General features: G+C 37.1%; 1 protein-coding gene across 4 annotated transcripts; it reads right to left on the bottom strand.

The window, feature by feature from the left end:
• Positions 1-1,835: 1,835 nt before the first annotated feature.
• Positions 1,836-16,542, bottom strand: LOC127643230 (TNF receptor-associated factor 2-like). 4 transcript variants are annotated; one of them, XM_052125873.1, is made up of 13 exons: positions 16,373-16,542; positions 15,863-16,101; positions 15,458-15,536; positions 14,445-14,543; positions 14,183-14,344; positions 13,903-13,977; positions 9,739-9,768; positions 9,523-9,597; positions 8,913-9,413; positions 8,637-8,814; positions 5,272-5,420; positions 4,651-4,872; positions 1,866-1,964 (listed from the first exon to the last, which is right to left on the bottom strand). In XM_052125873.1, the coding sequence occupies exons 1-12, from the start codon at positions 16,373-16,375 to the stop codon at positions 4,654-4,656; spliced, it is 1,809 nt and encodes a 602-aa protein (XP_051981833.1). In that variant the 5' UTR covers positions 16,376-16,542; the 3' UTR covers positions 1,866-1,964; positions 4,651-4,653. The 4 variants fall into 4 exon arrangements, with proteins under 4 accessions (XP_051981832.1, XP_051981834.1, XP_051981835.1 ...); XM_052125872.1 differs by having other exon boundaries at positions 1,836-4,872; XM_052125874.1 differs by lacking the exon at positions 9,739-9,768 and having other exon boundaries at positions 1,836-4,872.
• Between the last annotated feature and the right edge of the window lie 4 nt (positions 16,543-16,546).

Genomic DNA, 16,546 nt, shown 5'->3' on the forward strand with positions numbered 1-16,546 from the left:
ATAGGGATACCCCTTGTTAATCCCCAGATTAGGGTCTGTTTTCTGTAATACAGAGCTCCAGATTTGCCCAGGGGAACAATCATGGACAAAAAGCTAGTCTTACTCTAGTAAACCTCACTGCCAATGCCCCTCAACCCCAGAACATGGCAGTGGTGGGAAATATAAGTGTGCAAATTATACTGATCTCTCTGAACTGAATTATATAATACGTTTACCCCAAAATGAAAGAGTTATCATGTACTCACCTTCATGTAGTTCTAAATCCTTTTGATCCTTTTTAACTTTTAAACAGAAAAGGAGATATTTTGAAGAATATTCACATTGATCTTTTCCATAAAACAACCAATTGCTGTGAAGATCCAAAAAGCATGAAAATCTCTTTTTTGGTTCACGAAAGGAAGTTAAACAGGTTTGGGATGACATGAGGGTGAGTATATGACAGTTTATATTTTAAAATAAACCAAGATTTTAAGATCTTTGTACCAGGTTTTCATTGGGTTCTAACCAACTTAATACATTTAGGTTTAATGTATTAATCTCAAGGTTTTGTTAAAGAGAGAGCTCACCAAAAAAAGGACATTTCGCACATAATTTATTCAACCACATACTATCAGATGTGTATGACTTTATTTCTATAAAAAGGACATAAAATTAGTTATATGTTGGTTTGTTCGCACCCAAAATCAATTGATCACTTCAGAAGACATGGATTAAACCACTGGAGTTGTATGGATTATTTTTATGATGCCTTTGTGATATTTTGACCTTCAAAGTTCTGGTCACCATTCAGTTGCATTGGACCTACAGAGCTGAAATTTTCTTCTGAAAACCTGTTTGTGTTCTGCAGAAGAAAAAGGTCATACACATATCTGGGATGGCATGAATGATAAAATAATTTTCATTTTTGGAGGAACTACATTGAAATATAGATGGTAAACTGTGCCAGAAGTCAGTCCTGACAGAGAAATTCTTTATGAAAGCAAATATTTCATCCAACAGGTAACACTTTACAATTTGTTTTGATTTTTAATATTAGCCAATGCATTTGGTATCATAAACAAACAATGAACAATATATTTGTAATGCATGTAAATGCAGTAAAACATCTTTGTTAATGTTAGTTAACAAAAATGCAATTGTTCATTATTAGTTCATAGTGCATTAACTAATGTTTACTAATACAACTTTTGTATTAGTAATTGTTGAAAATAACATTTAAAAAAAGGTTTAAAAATGCTGTAAAATATTGTTAATTGTTAGTTCATGGTAACTAATGTCATTATCTAATGTTAACAAATGGAACCTTGTTGTAAATTGTTACCACCCAACCCAAGTCATCATGAGGCATAATGACTGTGGTTAATTCTGGAATCTTTGTATAGCTATTTCACCATGAGTAATTTCAGCTGAATATTTTTTTTTTAACCAGATAAAACAAACCACTATCAGATGTGCCTCCTCTAAACAGCAAGTGATGTGGGATAAATCAGACTAGCTAAAAGTGACATTGCTCAGACATCATCCTCTTTAACTCTTCAGTTCTTGGTTCAAGGGGGAGAAACCCTGACCTGAACTGACTGAACTCAAAAGCCCGTCACTGGACTCTAAAAGTAATCAGCACAAAGGAAGCCCTTTTTTAACCCCATTACTTTCTTCCAGTTCCCGTAATGGAGAACGCATGAAGCATTTTAGAGGCACTCTATACACAAACCTTAGAAATGTTCACATTCCCTGTATGCACCATCTACATCAGGATTAATGGTGCATTAGCACCCCAAAGTGGTCATTTCTGAAACACAACCAATTTTCAAAATACATAATAAGAGAACAAAATGACTTTATTTTATTTCATTGAGGGTTAAATCATAACACAGAAGGAATCACACAGAGGTTACTTCCTTGGCACATCGACTACCAGAATTTGCAGAAGAAACCCAGTGTCATCACAGTAACTCTCTCTAGCTCTGTAAAACAGAATCAGGAAGATCAGTGGCACTGAAACACCATCAGAAAAGGCATACAACATTGCGTACATATTTTGATTATTAAAGCAACCTCTATGAAATTAAAGCAACCTCAGAAATAAAAAAGTATATACAAATATTAGTCAGCTGAAGAAGAAGAAAAATTCAGTCCTGGATTCCATAAAGTATTTTTTTCTGTGAGTTTTAATCTCAACTGTATGCAAAAACTTAAAAATATCAAATCTCTAGTGGTATGTTTATCCAAAGACACAACTAAAGTAAGAGTCAAATAACTTATTACAGATAAAGGGACTCTTACCCATGTAAGGTCAAGCATTTCCTATTCACCTCTTTAGTGTATGAATACTCTGAAGCCCAGACAGAGTGAATGCAAAAGTAGATTTCACATTCAAGAATGGGAAGGACACTTGTATTGTACTAAAATGTGTGTACTTCTACAATGTGAGAGCTACTTAAAAAAATAAAAATAAAAAAAAAGAATATTTTTTACATGAATTACAATACAAACACCCTTGCCACATGCAATGTTAGCTAAAGCTATGTACAGAGAACATTTATGCTACAGATGCGTCACATCTGTAGAACTATTCACAAATATGTTGAAATCTCTTTGGGGCAAAAAGCAAGCTGGGAAAATCTACAATGGTGAGATTTATTAATGTAGACAGGTTCTTAAGAAAGAGAAAAACCCGGAAGATTTTTAAAAATTGAATTCCTTCAGAAGATGCTGCCAAAGTGGAGAAGAACTTACCAAAGCCCAAAATGGGCCCAAACACATTTTGAAACCATCCCAACAGGAAATAGTACATATAGTATCAATATAAATCTCTAATATATCTATGATTCATATGTGTTATATCCACAGCTATACCAGTCATAAAAACTGTGTATGCTGTTTAGTTAATCTATTTATACTTAAATAAACAATATACCACACTCACAATTATTGCATCTCATATACTGCATCTCAATCAACAGATAAAAAATGTAAAGCAATACAAATAAAATGTTGGTCTACAAAGTAAACCAATAATTTACAATATGCTGTTTTTCTTCTCTATCAAAACATCTCGTGCACAGAGATGTTTTAATATCCGTGGGAACTGGTTTGAAAATAGGCTGGGTCCAGTTGCTTTGTTAGCATGAAGGCATCTTAAAAAGTGTCTCAGGCTGCATTTAAGAAAATAATCAGACCGTAAAGCTCACATGGAAGACATACTGTATACTAAAAGCCCTTATGTATGAGTTATGCATTGTATACATTTTAGTAATGCCTTCTCTGGTTGCAGATAAACAAAATCTTCTCATCAAATGATCTCATGGATGCATCGAACTGTCTATTAAGGACTGAGGATATATTCAAAATTGTATGGCAATTATATTCCTCATTTTCTAGCACATGCAAATTCCACAGTCTTTCTGGGATAAAGATGACAGGAATCACTAACTACGAGTTGACAAACACCTGCTTGGTTTATACTGATCGACATAATCCAAAGCAAGTCATATCGTTTAAATGGCATCAGTTACACGTTCGCCCAAAGCAGCACAATATCAACAGAACATCCAAAACACAGGAAAACATCAAAATGCTAATAAACATCAGCCTTACCATGTCACAATAAAGCACACGAGGTTATCTGTCCTACGTACACTACCTTTATGCAAAAGGCTGCATCTTTTGTTCATGTATAACCACATTGGGCTGATGATGATTAGAGGTCCTTAAAGAACTGGATGAACTAACTTAAAGAACTGGATGAACCCCAGCATGATTTAGTCAGTTTCTTCAACAGTGATTTACAATAAAACTGCCTTCGCTTCTCGGGCTCAGGGTTTACACCTGGTCTGTTGCTAACTTGAATGTATCTTCCACAGATCCAACATGCAAACAAATACATCAAAGAACACCAAAAATGGAAACGAAGGCCAAAAACACATCACACCTTTAAACACAACTCCTCACTTACAAGCAGCTATCAAAACTCAAATTCTGCACTTTGGACTCCAGGGAATTCAAGCAATGTCCACCACTACAGAAAACCAATGAGAAGAGGACTTGTGAAACATCTGAGGCACACAATGCTAAGAGGGAATGTCAGAAGACGGTTGATGCGCATACTTAAGAGTAACAGTTGCTAGATTGTGAAACAAGTTAACTATGCCGTTGCATCAACGTCATTCGTAAGAGTGACTTCATGTCTGTCTACGCACAAAACATTCACTTACGAGTAGTTTGAACACTAAGAAAGGAAAAAGAACCCAAATAGCAACTACAACACAAGAAAGGTGCTCGGAAATTAAATGGCGTCTGTCTTTGCGGAAAGTCTTCTCAATCTCTATAAAAGGCAAGGTGCCACATCTGTGGCACAGGCAAGTAGTTACGTTACAATCACGGCTGACAGCTATCCCACTACGAGAGAGAGAGATTTCCCACAGGGCAACTATACTAAAGTAGATCTGCACAAACTCTAGGAACAATTTTGGTACATAATGAAGAGTGGCATCAATCCAAAAGCAGTATTGCACTGGGTCCTGGAGTCTCTTTGGGCTCACACAAGCACAGCAAAGAGCTTGGACTGAGGGAACAGGCCTCCGAAAAAAGTACTGTATGGGAAACACTACACGCTGGAGAAAGGAGCATGGTAGAGCAGCAACATCTTACACCTTAAAGGCCTGTGAGGTCAACAATGGCCTTGATGAAGATAGTGTCATCTCGGATGTAGGAGTTTTTGGAGTCGAGTTTGGAAAGAGGGCAGAAGAGTGGGCAGCCACTGGCAATGTTCATGTCGCTGACAGGCCTCTGGAAGGATGAAGAGGAGATATCTGGTCGGAAGGCATCAATGATGTGCTCTCTGTTGTTCTGATCCAGTAACATGAGAGTGACCTATGGACAACAGCATCAGATAAACGTCTAAATTACCAGAAGGTTTAAAAAAGTCTGAACAGACCCCAAAAATGAAACCAAACATGGTTGAATGAAAAGAACAGAGAAACAAATTAATAAAAAGGTATCAAAATTCAATGAAATAACGAGGCCTGTTAGGAAATTAAAAAGGACCAGTTACGAAAAAGGCGGTCTCACCCATGTATGGTCATGCATATCTATGATATCACACTCAATAAAAAGGACATAAGCATCATGATTCAATGTAAGGAACATTTAGGAACCACAGACACACACACACACACGCACACAAAAGTAAAAAAAAAACACAAAAGTAAATAAAATCAGGATTTAGGGAATGATAAATAGCGATCGAATGGATATGTTGATCAGACAAACCTTCTGGTTGAATGGCCACTTGAGCAAGGCGTCACTGTGTCCCCTCATCACCACGAAGAACAGAGACAAGTGAGTACCACGTCCTGTCCCATCCCCATTCAGATAGATGCGCAAACACATCTTATAGCCATATTTGCTTGTGTAAAATGCTGTAAAACACAACATGGTGCCTCAGAGTAAAATGCTATATGTGAACAGAAGCAATCACTCACTACTGTTAATAATAAAAGAAACTAGCACTAAGCAAAACACTGTCATTCATAGAAATGCGAACATCAGTGGAGAACTTTGTGCACGTCAGCCGCATTATATTTATAAATTGTGGGAAAAATTGCTATATTATTTTATTACAGGTTTGAATTCTGTGTTTGCCGGTGTGTTTTGATGCAGTTTGAGCAAACAGAAATGTGAGATGTAAGACAAGTAGAGCGCTGTTGCATAAATATACTTCATGAGCATCATCTACACACATTTCCAAACATAGTGGTTTCACATTTCTTGGAACTGAATGCGTTAAAGGGGTCATGACATGCCTTTTTTATTATTTTAATAATAAGTACTCAAGTACTCAATTACAATCTTAGTAACTTCATATATTCGTAAAACATGATGAATGTCCACTCCCATTCTCACCCTGTCAAAAATCACTTGTGCTGCTTCTCATTAAGACTTGGCAGTAAACGGCCACTGTTATTGTTGGCTCCAGGGGTGTAAAGTAACAAATTATAAATACTCACCTTACTGTAATTAACTACTTTTCCCCCAAGAATTGTACTTTAAGTAGTTTAAAAATTATATACATTTACTTGAGCATATTTTAAGTGCTGTAACTGTACTTTTACTGTGCTATTTTCCCACCGTCTGTGTTCGCTACTTCCCTGTACTGGTTTTATTTTTATCTATCAATGTAATTGGCTAGGGAAAGTCTCATGACTCCCATCCAATGAAATCACACGTAAAAAAACTTGAACGGCAGCTGCATATTTGGCGCCATCTGTTACGGATACCTCAAGCACAGTTCAACACCTGAATATCACAGCTGCACCTGGAAGGGATTTTCGCAGTGAAAAAGGCCAAATGCTTGAATGTGTCATGTGAGTTTATCTTGCTCAAGCCATATATCAGAATTTATCCTGACTCTAATATGAAGAAACATATCGAGGTAAATGTAATATTTCTGCTTACTAGATTCTGTGTCTATAATGTAGCCTGTAATTTAGCTATCTACCACTGAGGTTATTGGGTTGATATGAGATATTAAGGCAATGTTATTGTGAGAGATTAAGGCAATGTTATAAGGCTTGGCAATAAAACAATCTTGACGTTAATCTGAAAAAAAAAAAGAGAGATGTCCTCGATATCGATGATAAACTTGAATCATTTTCTACACTTAGCCTATGATCTACATCTAGAACAGTGGTGTTCATTACATCGATCGCAATATCAAGAGCACCACTGGTTGATTGATCTAGATCAAATATAAAATATTAATTTTTATTTCCTGACATCTGTTGCTGCGTGCCGTTTGATTGACAGGCGCTAATGTTTGACCACTAATGCGGTTACGCACCTAAATGATCAAAAACACTTTATAATTCCGGCAGTGCCCATCTTGAAGCATTGATGGAAACGCATCCCTGATGTAGAGGTTGTGTTCATTTCTGTTATAATTACCAGGAAAGTAAAGATGATAAAATAATGTATAATTATGCTTAGCCTTTATCATGTTTTTGTTTTTTAATGCCTGATAGAAAAGTATCAACTTTTGTAGAGCAATACATCAGGCAGAATATTCCACCAGTAACAAACTTAAGAAAATTGTGCATCATGCACTAGAATGAGAACACAAATATTTCATGGCTTAAAAGATACAAGAACTAAATCAATGTGGAACATTGTATCTCAAAAAGAGTACAATGTAGCCCCCCATGTGCTACTTAAAGAAATAGTTCACTTAAAAATGAAAATGATCTAATTATTTACTCACCCTCATGCCATCACAGATGTGTATGACTTTCTTTCTTCAGAACACAAATTAAGATTTTCAGAAGAATATTTCAGCTCTGGTCCAAACAATACAAGCGAATGGATGCCAAAATAGTCCATATGACTCCAGTGGTTAAGTCCATGACTTCTGAAGTGATATGATAGGTTGGGTGAGAAACCGATCAATATTTAAGTCAATTTTGCTAAAAATATTTCTCCATTCCCAGTAGATGTTCACTTGCATTGTTTGAACCAAAAGAGCTGAGATATTCTTCAAAAAATCTTAATTTATGTTCTGCTGATGAAAGAAAGTCATACACATCCGGGATGGCATAAGGGTGACTAAATAGTTTGAGAATTTACATTTTGGTGTGAATTATTCATTAAAGCCTTATGTGGCCCCTGTACCATACAACTGCTCTACCGCTTCTATTGTGCCAAGTGACCCTGCTTTTTTTTTTTTTTTTGCATTCCTTGCATTGTTTTGAACATGTTTTTTTTTTTTAACAATAACTCTCTCAGGCATAAAGGGAAATTTAGACCCTGCATGTAAACTGATTTTAATGTAATTGTTTCATACATTATGATATTGATAATAACTATCTTTTAATCAGATTCATGTAGTGTACGGTATCAAAGATAAGTGGCGTATTTTAAAAGTTGTCAGTCACAAACACCTAAAACATACCTATATTATTTTTTTTGCTGGCAAACAGCCATGAAAGGGAATGTATATTACAGTATGTGTGCAACATATTTAAACTGCAGCACTGAGTTTTTATTATAAAGGGGCACAGATTGTGCAACTCAATACTCACCACTCATGAGTACTTTTAAATTAGCTACTCTTTTACTCTTATTTGAGTAGTTTTTAGGACAGGTACTTTTACCCTTCTTCAACTACATTTTTTTAAGAAGTAACAGTACTGTTACTTGAGTATTATTTTTCAGTACTCTTTCCACCCCTGGTTGGCTCTCTGCTCTTGACTGACCTGCTCTCTCATTACCATCTCTCTGCTCACCGCTGCTGGCAGGGCTACAGAAGAGATAAGGTAAAGTAGGTGTTGATGTGTTGTTGTGAAGGCGGTCAGATGCAAATTTCTACCACAGTGTGACATCACAGTGTGGAGGAAGTAGATAACAAGTCCTTTTGGCAGCTTGGCAAGTCCTTTTGTGTTCTGAAACTTACAGTAAGTGTTTATAGTACAATTACCTCTAATGTGTCAAAAGATCAAGTAAAATTGTATTCCACATGTCATGACCCCTTTAACTAAAAATACATGTGTGATTATTTGTTATGAAATATTTTAATCGAATAACACCCCAAATAAAAACACAATATGAAACTGTACAGAGAACTATACAAAATCAAAAAGTACCAGGCGAGAACATAGCTGGTGCCCGTCCAGCTACAGCATCTTGTCTCTTTTTTGAGAAGTCGGAAATCTTCCAGACAAAGACGCCATCGTAGGTGGCAGCAGACATCTCCCTCATCTTTGCCTCCATCTCCACGATGGAGAGATCCCTTAGGCCTACCGTCCTCTCCAACTGCCGTACCTGCACAAGGATCCATGCATTGTAGGATTTAGTCCTGAAAGAAACTATACATTAGTTGAAGAAGACATATTTCCCTGGCTTTATATTAAACTCTTTACCTTGTTGTTTAGTATCTCTATCTTGTCTTGGTCAAGTCGGTGCTGGCGGTTATAGGCCTCCATGGTAGTGGCAGAGCGCTCCATCTCACGGTTCAGCACGCACACGATGTTCTCGAAGGTGCTTATCTTCAGCTCCAGCTCCTTACAGCGACGGCTGAGCTCTGCCACTTTGGTCTTCTCGCTGTGCAGCTGCAGCTCCAAGGCTGCCCCAACGGCAGTAGGAAGGGGGGTGAAAGATGTACCGAGCTTTGGAGCTGGTGGTGGGTGCAACGGTGCGCAGGCCCCCTGCACGGGAGCCCACACTCCACTCAGCTGACCTATCTTCAGCTCCAGCTCCCACAGAGACTGATGCAGTTCATGGATCTTGTGGCTGGCCAACTCCAGACTCTGAGGCTGCAGACTCTCCAAGTTCACCTTGATCCCCATGATGAAGTGCAATAGGAGGTTCAAGTGCTCGTAGGAACAGGCTTGCTCATGGTCGTGGATCTTCTCCTTTTCCACCTACAGGTATTCAGAGTCCCTGATGCTTAGGATTAATGTGGAATTCAAATTAACAAAGATGGATGCATAAAAGGGACAGTAGACACATCCATAAAGGGAGTTTGCCTACCATCATGTCACAGCCTACAACATGAAATCTGCAGGGTGTTCTGAATTTGGTACACAGTTTAATGTGGTCCACATACTGCAGAGAGAGAGAGAAAAAAAACAACTGTCAAAGCATTTATGAAGAGCTGGAGTAAAAACATTTATTGAAAGTCTTTAGCATTAAAAACTTAAAGGGATAGTTCACCCAAAAATGACAATTCTCGTATCATTTACTCACCCTCATACCATCCCAGTGTAAGACTTTCTTCTGCAGAACACAAATGAAGAATTTTAGAAGAATTTCTCAGCTCTGTTGAACCTCACAATGTAAGTAAATGGTGACCAGAACACAGATGGCCCAAAAAGGACAGAATAAAAGTAATCCATATGAATCCATTGGTTTAATGAATGTTTTATGAAGTAATATGATAGGTGTGGGTGAGAAAGATATGCAAGATTTTTTTAACTATAAATCTCAAACTTAGACCAGCCACAACCAATAGGTGGCTGAATGTGAACCATAATGTGGAAATGTGAAGGTTAAAGTGTATATTTTCAGTAAAAATTACATATATATTGATCTATTTCTCACCCACACCTATCATATCATATAATTTCTGACGATACGGATTAAACTTCTTATGGCTTACTTTTATACTGCCTTTTTGTTCCTTTTGGCCCTTCAAAGGTGGTCACCACTCATTTGCATTGGCATGGCCAACAGAGCTTAAATATGCTTTTAAAAATCTTTGTTTGTGTTCTGCAGAAGAAAGTAAAACACATCTGGGATTGAATGAGGGTAAATGATAAGAGAATTTTCATTTTTGGGTGACCTATCCCTTTACAAACACTACAATGGATACAACATGAACTGTAAACATACAGTGCATCCGGAAAGTATTCACAGCGCTTCCCTTTTTCCACATTTTGTTATGTTACAGCCTTATTTCAAAATGGTTTAAATTAATTATTTTCCTCAAAATTCTACAAACAATACCCCATAATGACAACGTGAAAGAAGTTTGTTTGAATTCTTTGCAAATGTATTAAAAAGAACAAAATCACATGTACATAAGTCTTCACAGCCTTTGCTCAATACTTTGTTGTAGCACCTTTGGCACCAATTACTGCCTCAAGTCTTTGTGTATGATGCTACAAGCTTGGCACACCTATTTTTGGGCAGTTTCTCCCATTCTTCTTAACAAGACCTCTCAAGATCCATCAGGTTGGATGGGGAGCGTTGGTGCACAGCCATTTTCAGATCTCACCAGAGATGTTCAATCGGGTTCAAGTCTGGGCCACTCAAGAACATTCACAGAGTTGTCCCGTAGTCACTCCTTTGTTATCTTGGCTGTGTGCTTAGGGTCAATGTCCTGTTGGAAGGTGAACCTTCACCCCAGTCTGAGGTCCAGAGTGCTATGGAGCAGGTTTTCATCAAGGATGTCACAGTACATTGCTGCATTCATCTTTCCCTCAATCCTGACTAGTCTCCCAGTTCCTGCCGCTGAAAAACATCCCCACAGCATGATGCTGCCACCACAATGCTTCACTGTACAGATGGTATTGGCCAGGTGATGAGCGGTGCCTGGTTTCCTCCAGACAGAAGAGTTCAATCTTTGTTTCATTAGACCAGAGAATTTTGTTTCTCATGGTCTGAGAGTTCTTCAGGTGCCTTTTGGCAAACTCCAGGTGGGCTGTCGTGTGCCTTTTACAGAGGAGTGGCTTCCGTCTGGCCACTCTACCATACAGGCCTGATTGGTGGAGTGCTGCAGAGATGGTTGTTCTTCTGGAAGGTTCTCCTCTCTCCACAGAGAAATGCTGGAGCTCAGTCAGAGTGACCATCAGGTTCTTGGTCACCTCCCTGACGAAGGCCCTTCTCCCCCGATCGCTCAGTTTGGCCAGGCGGCCAGCTCTAGGAAGAGTCCTGGTGGTTCCAAACTTCTTCCATTTACGGATGATGGAGGCCACTGTGCTCATTGGGACCTTCAATGCTGCAGACATTTTTTTTGTACCATTCCCCAGATCTGTGCCTCAATACAATCCTGTCTCGGAGGTCTACAGACATTTCCTTGGACTTCAAGGCTTGGTTTGTGCTCTGACATGCACTGTTAACCCTCTGGGGTCACCGGCACGCGTCCTGCTGGATTTTTTCATCATTACAGCGGAAACAACTTAAAATAGTCATTTTTGGGTATAAAGATAAGTGTAAGACATCATTAGAGACTATAAAGGGTCTACTTTTATTTGTGTACACTCACAATAACAACAAAACCTTGTGCTTTTGTAAAATAAAGAAAATATAAAGGGTGAGCTATCAGACGTCTCTGTCTCCACGAGCATATTTCTGAAACACGTCACAAAAATGAACTGAAACTCTGCGAATACTTATCACACAAATATGAAACATATGTCTAAAGAAAGCTTAAGATTTCTACTTTTAAATAAAACAATTCAAATTTAAAACAAATATTCTCCTTCAATGTAATCTGTATGAAACAAAGCGATGTACAGTTTTCCTGGCACAGCTAATTATAGCTAATGTGATCACACCCACCAGCAGAGTGCACCATTCATACAGTAATGTGCTGAAGCGATCAAGGCCAATGGTAAATGCCCCCGACAGTGAGGTTTGATGTAAACACAATTCATTCACTTTACTGCGCGTTTGTAAACATACACAGGCGAGGTAACTCCTGGACAGTAAGGAAGAGTTAACATTTTCCTCAGAAGAAAAGAGGGACTCCGATGAACATTTGCACTTTGAAGAGAGACTTGATCCAGCCAAGGATACAATTTCGGACGATTAAGTCATTTAGTTTTCATTAGTCGACATGCTATTTTATATAAACATGTACATATTTTACTAGTGGGACTGTTTCCAGACTTGCCAGCCAAGATTCAGAGTATTGAAATTTGAAATATGTCCTAATAAGCAAGTTTTAGTTACATTTAAATGCTGTTTCGGCTAAAGCAGTATTTAAATTGTATGCTGTATGATATAAATATGATACGTAATATCATATAAAATTATATGAATGTTTAGAATATATTTTATCTAGTGTTTATGCTGCCTCTTTACCATCAATGCTTGTGCTTGCAAATATCTGTTCAGGTGTAAATGAGTAAAATGCACTTTAAATATGCCCATATTAGAAAATCACCATCTTATAATGATTTCTGAAGGATCATGTGACACTGAAGACTGCAGTAATGGTGCTGAAAATTCAGCTTTGATCACAAATTGCATTTGACAATATATTCAAATAGAAAACTGTTCTTTTAAATTGTAAAAAGAGTTCACACAATGTTTTTACTGTATTTTCGATCAAATAAATGCAGTCTTGTTGAGCAGAAGAGACTAAAAACTTTCATATGGTAGTGTAGGTATAAAATTAGGTTAAGGCTTTATGTAAAGAAAATGTATTCAGATTACTCCTTTTAACTTAAAACTTGATTTGGATCATTAAGTCTCCTTACATTCATTCTCTATCCCTCATTGATAGGCCCAGGGGAGGGTCTTTGTCTCTCATGTGTGAAATACAATCCATATTCATGATCATTCACGCCTCCTCGCATATTACCTTTCAACTCTAAAATTGTCTAACAAAAGTTAAATTACTATATTGTTTTGTATGAATGAGTGATCAGGATGATTTTCACATCATTTTGTAGCAAAACTCTAGGCTACAAGATCCATTTCTCAAAAGTCTTGTGGACAAATCTTTAGCATGTGTTATATGGCCTTATTTCAATGACTTAAAATTTTTGTTTTTTCAAAAACCACGCATAAACATTATTTTCTCAAAAATACAAACATGTACACACATGTTGCTCACATATTATTGTAACCCTGTTTGTGCTGAATACAGTGTTATCAGACTTTAGCCATTAATGTGTTTTTAAGCAACTGAAAAAAGCACAAATGTAAAGGCATGTCAAAACTTCGCCAGGGCCCAAAATACCCTCAGACCCCAGAGGGTTAACTGTGGGACCTTCTATAGACAGGTGTGTGCCTTTCCAAATCATGTCCAATCAACTGAATTTACCACAGGTGGACTCCAATCAAGTTGTAGAAACATCTCAAGGATGATCAGTGGAAACAGTGGAAAACCTGTGCTCAATTTTGAGTGTCATGGCAAAGGCTGTTAATACATATGTGCATGTGATTTATTTTTATTTTTTTTCGTTTTTTATTTTCAATAAATTTGCAGATTTCAAACAAACTTCTTTCACGTTGTCACTATGGGGTATTGTTTCTAGAATTTTGAGGAAAATAATGAATTTAATCCATTTTGGAATAAGGCTGTAACATAACAAAATGTGGAAAAAGTGAAGCGCTGTGAATACTTTCCGGATGCACTGTATATACTGTTTGTATATAGTTTAAAAGATGTTAACTCACTTTCTCTCTGGGGATTTTTTTCTTGGCACAGCCTTCACAAATCATTGGGTATTTAGGGCATATCTCGTCATGGGCCTAAAAAACAAACATACATGGCTTTAAGTTGTCACAACATATCATTATAAAGATCCAAAATCAACACTGTCTCAGATCACACTTTTATAAAAAGAATGAATGACAGGTGTTATAATTCATTCTTGATCATTATTCTCACTGCTTAGCAGTTTCAGATTTCTGAATTCAGCAAATTATTGATTACTGTTCAAAAGAAAAGTCTTACCTTAATATTTTTAAAATGAAAAGGCTCCTTGCAGTATTTACAATTCAGAATTCTTTCAGGGCATTCTCTTTCATTGTGACGCTCAAGTTCATTGGCTCTCAAAAGCTCTTTGCATGATGGGCAGGGAAGGATCCTAAAGTCACACTTTCCCTCATGGTTTGCCTTTGAGAAATGAAAACCAATTCAGACGGTGTCAGATTGCTCCCCAATCAGAATTTAAGACTTCTGATATGTAAAATGCTGAACAAGGAACACACATAACCTCGTATTCTTTGATGGTGCCTGTCCAACTACATTCCTCGTTGATGCAAACAGCTTCTAGAGCTTCAACTTCTCTTTTGGCAGCATTATCAGGGAAAGCCTAGAAGAGATTGCAAATAGTCAACGTGAGATCTCCTTTCAACTGATTTACTAGTCGTGATAAATGGGTTGGCCATGAACATTTAAATATTGGCCGCCTAAAATCTGAGAAGCCAAAAAGAGACCTTTTGAATTATTATAATTAATCAACACACTTGGGATGGGAATTATTTAGTAATTTTGTCATCAAGTACTCTAACTATATTTACTTTAAAAATAACAGGTATGACACATACATCAAAGTATTATTTTGTTTTATTCACCAACATTACAAGGTGTGATGTGTTTCTAAATAAGATAACTTAAAAAAAAATGCATTTCTTTTGAAAAAGAATAATATGAACTAATTAAATTCTCATTACACTTCATTACAAATCTCAATGCAATAATTACAAATACGAGAATTATTGAGACAAGTACCGTAAGTTTCAGCATTGCCTTCAGAAGGCAAACATGCCAAAGAAATTCAATTTCCGGTATATTTTTTTATATATCATTTAAATAGTCGATTACTTGGTACTGAACGAGTACTCGATTACTTGTTAACATCCCCATTGTACACTGTATGTATTTTGATTTTATAAAATCATACACACTCAAAAAGCTACATACATTTCTTTTTTAGCACTTGACCATTCCAAGAACTCAAGAAAAGGAAAATCCACCAGAACAGTTACAACAGCTGTATTATGGTAAAACTGGAAGTAGTTAAACTAATTTAGTATTAGCCAGAACTCTCATCAAAAATGTAAATACATTTATATACATAGATATTACTGCTTGGACAAGGTCCCATATTCAAGTATTGTGGTATCAATTAGTAATTTCTGTTGCTTTTGAAATATCACGATATAAAAGGGTAACCAGCAGTGACCACCATTATTTTACTGGAGAACAGAAACCCACATAACTTACACAGCCCTGTTTTAATATTGACGTTGGCTCTTCAAAAATGTCTTCTTTTACACAGGCACTGCATTTCTGAGGTCCGGAGCTACGACGGGAAAAAGGAAAAAATATTTCAGGCACACAAGCACAGGACATTTCGCTGACAAAAACGATGGAACACCACATACCAAAAAAAAAAAAAAAAAGGAGTTGCTTTGTCAATGGCTTCAACAGATCAAAACCTGTCTGGCTACATTGTACTTTAGAGCCGAAAAGAACCTGACAGCCCCCATTTATGTGCCCCGATACAAACCAACGTTTGCTGATGGTTTACTCATAAAATATACCATAAAAATGGCATCGGAGGCCAGACAGGTATTCATCTTTTGTAGTGTCGTGTCAGGTGGGCCATCTAGACTGAAAGTCGCTTACCTCACTGCTTTATTAAAACAATATGAACAGAAACGATGTCCGCACTGCGCCTGAAACGGTCTCCTAAGGATTTTCTGACAGATATTGCACAGATGCTTGTCCTCCAGCTTGTTGGCGAGTATTTTCTTGGGGAATCCAGGTTTGTTGACTTCTAATGAAGATGGTGGTGAGGGTTCCTGTGCAGCCATTATTCCCAAGCGCGCATGTGACCAGGCTCCAGAGAAGAGACGGAGATCTCTCTACTCATTTCACAGAAAGGGTTGTTAACAGATGATTTCCAGGGGACATTACGATGTGACATATAAAGCGATTAACTTAATCTGTAACATTTAAAACAGTATCTAAATCCGCAAGGATTAATATTTATTCATGCATGACAATCACAACAAAATATGATCGTAGTTGCAATAATTGTTTACGTTTGCAGATATTAGGATGTAAAATAAATAAATACATCTATAAAAATAAATCGTATGACATTTTAAAATTGACATTTTAAAATTGTCCTACCATATTATGGTCCAACGAACATTATAAAAGCTGAGGGGCTCTGAAACATTGTATTAAATACATTCTGCGTTTTTGTCGTGCGTAGTAATGAGTTTAATATTTTATTCTATTATCATATTTTATTTGTATTTATGGTGTTGCTCAGAAATGTGAATAACGGTATGCGTCGCGCTC

Source organism: Xyrauchen texanus, chromosome 4 (genome assembly GCF_025860055.1).
Source record: "Xyrauchen texanus isolate HMW12.3.18 chromosome 4, RBS_HiC_50CHRs, whole genome shotgun sequence".
NCBI lineage: Eukaryota > Metazoa > Chordata > Actinopteri > Cypriniformes > Catostomidae > Xyrauchen > Xyrauchen texanus.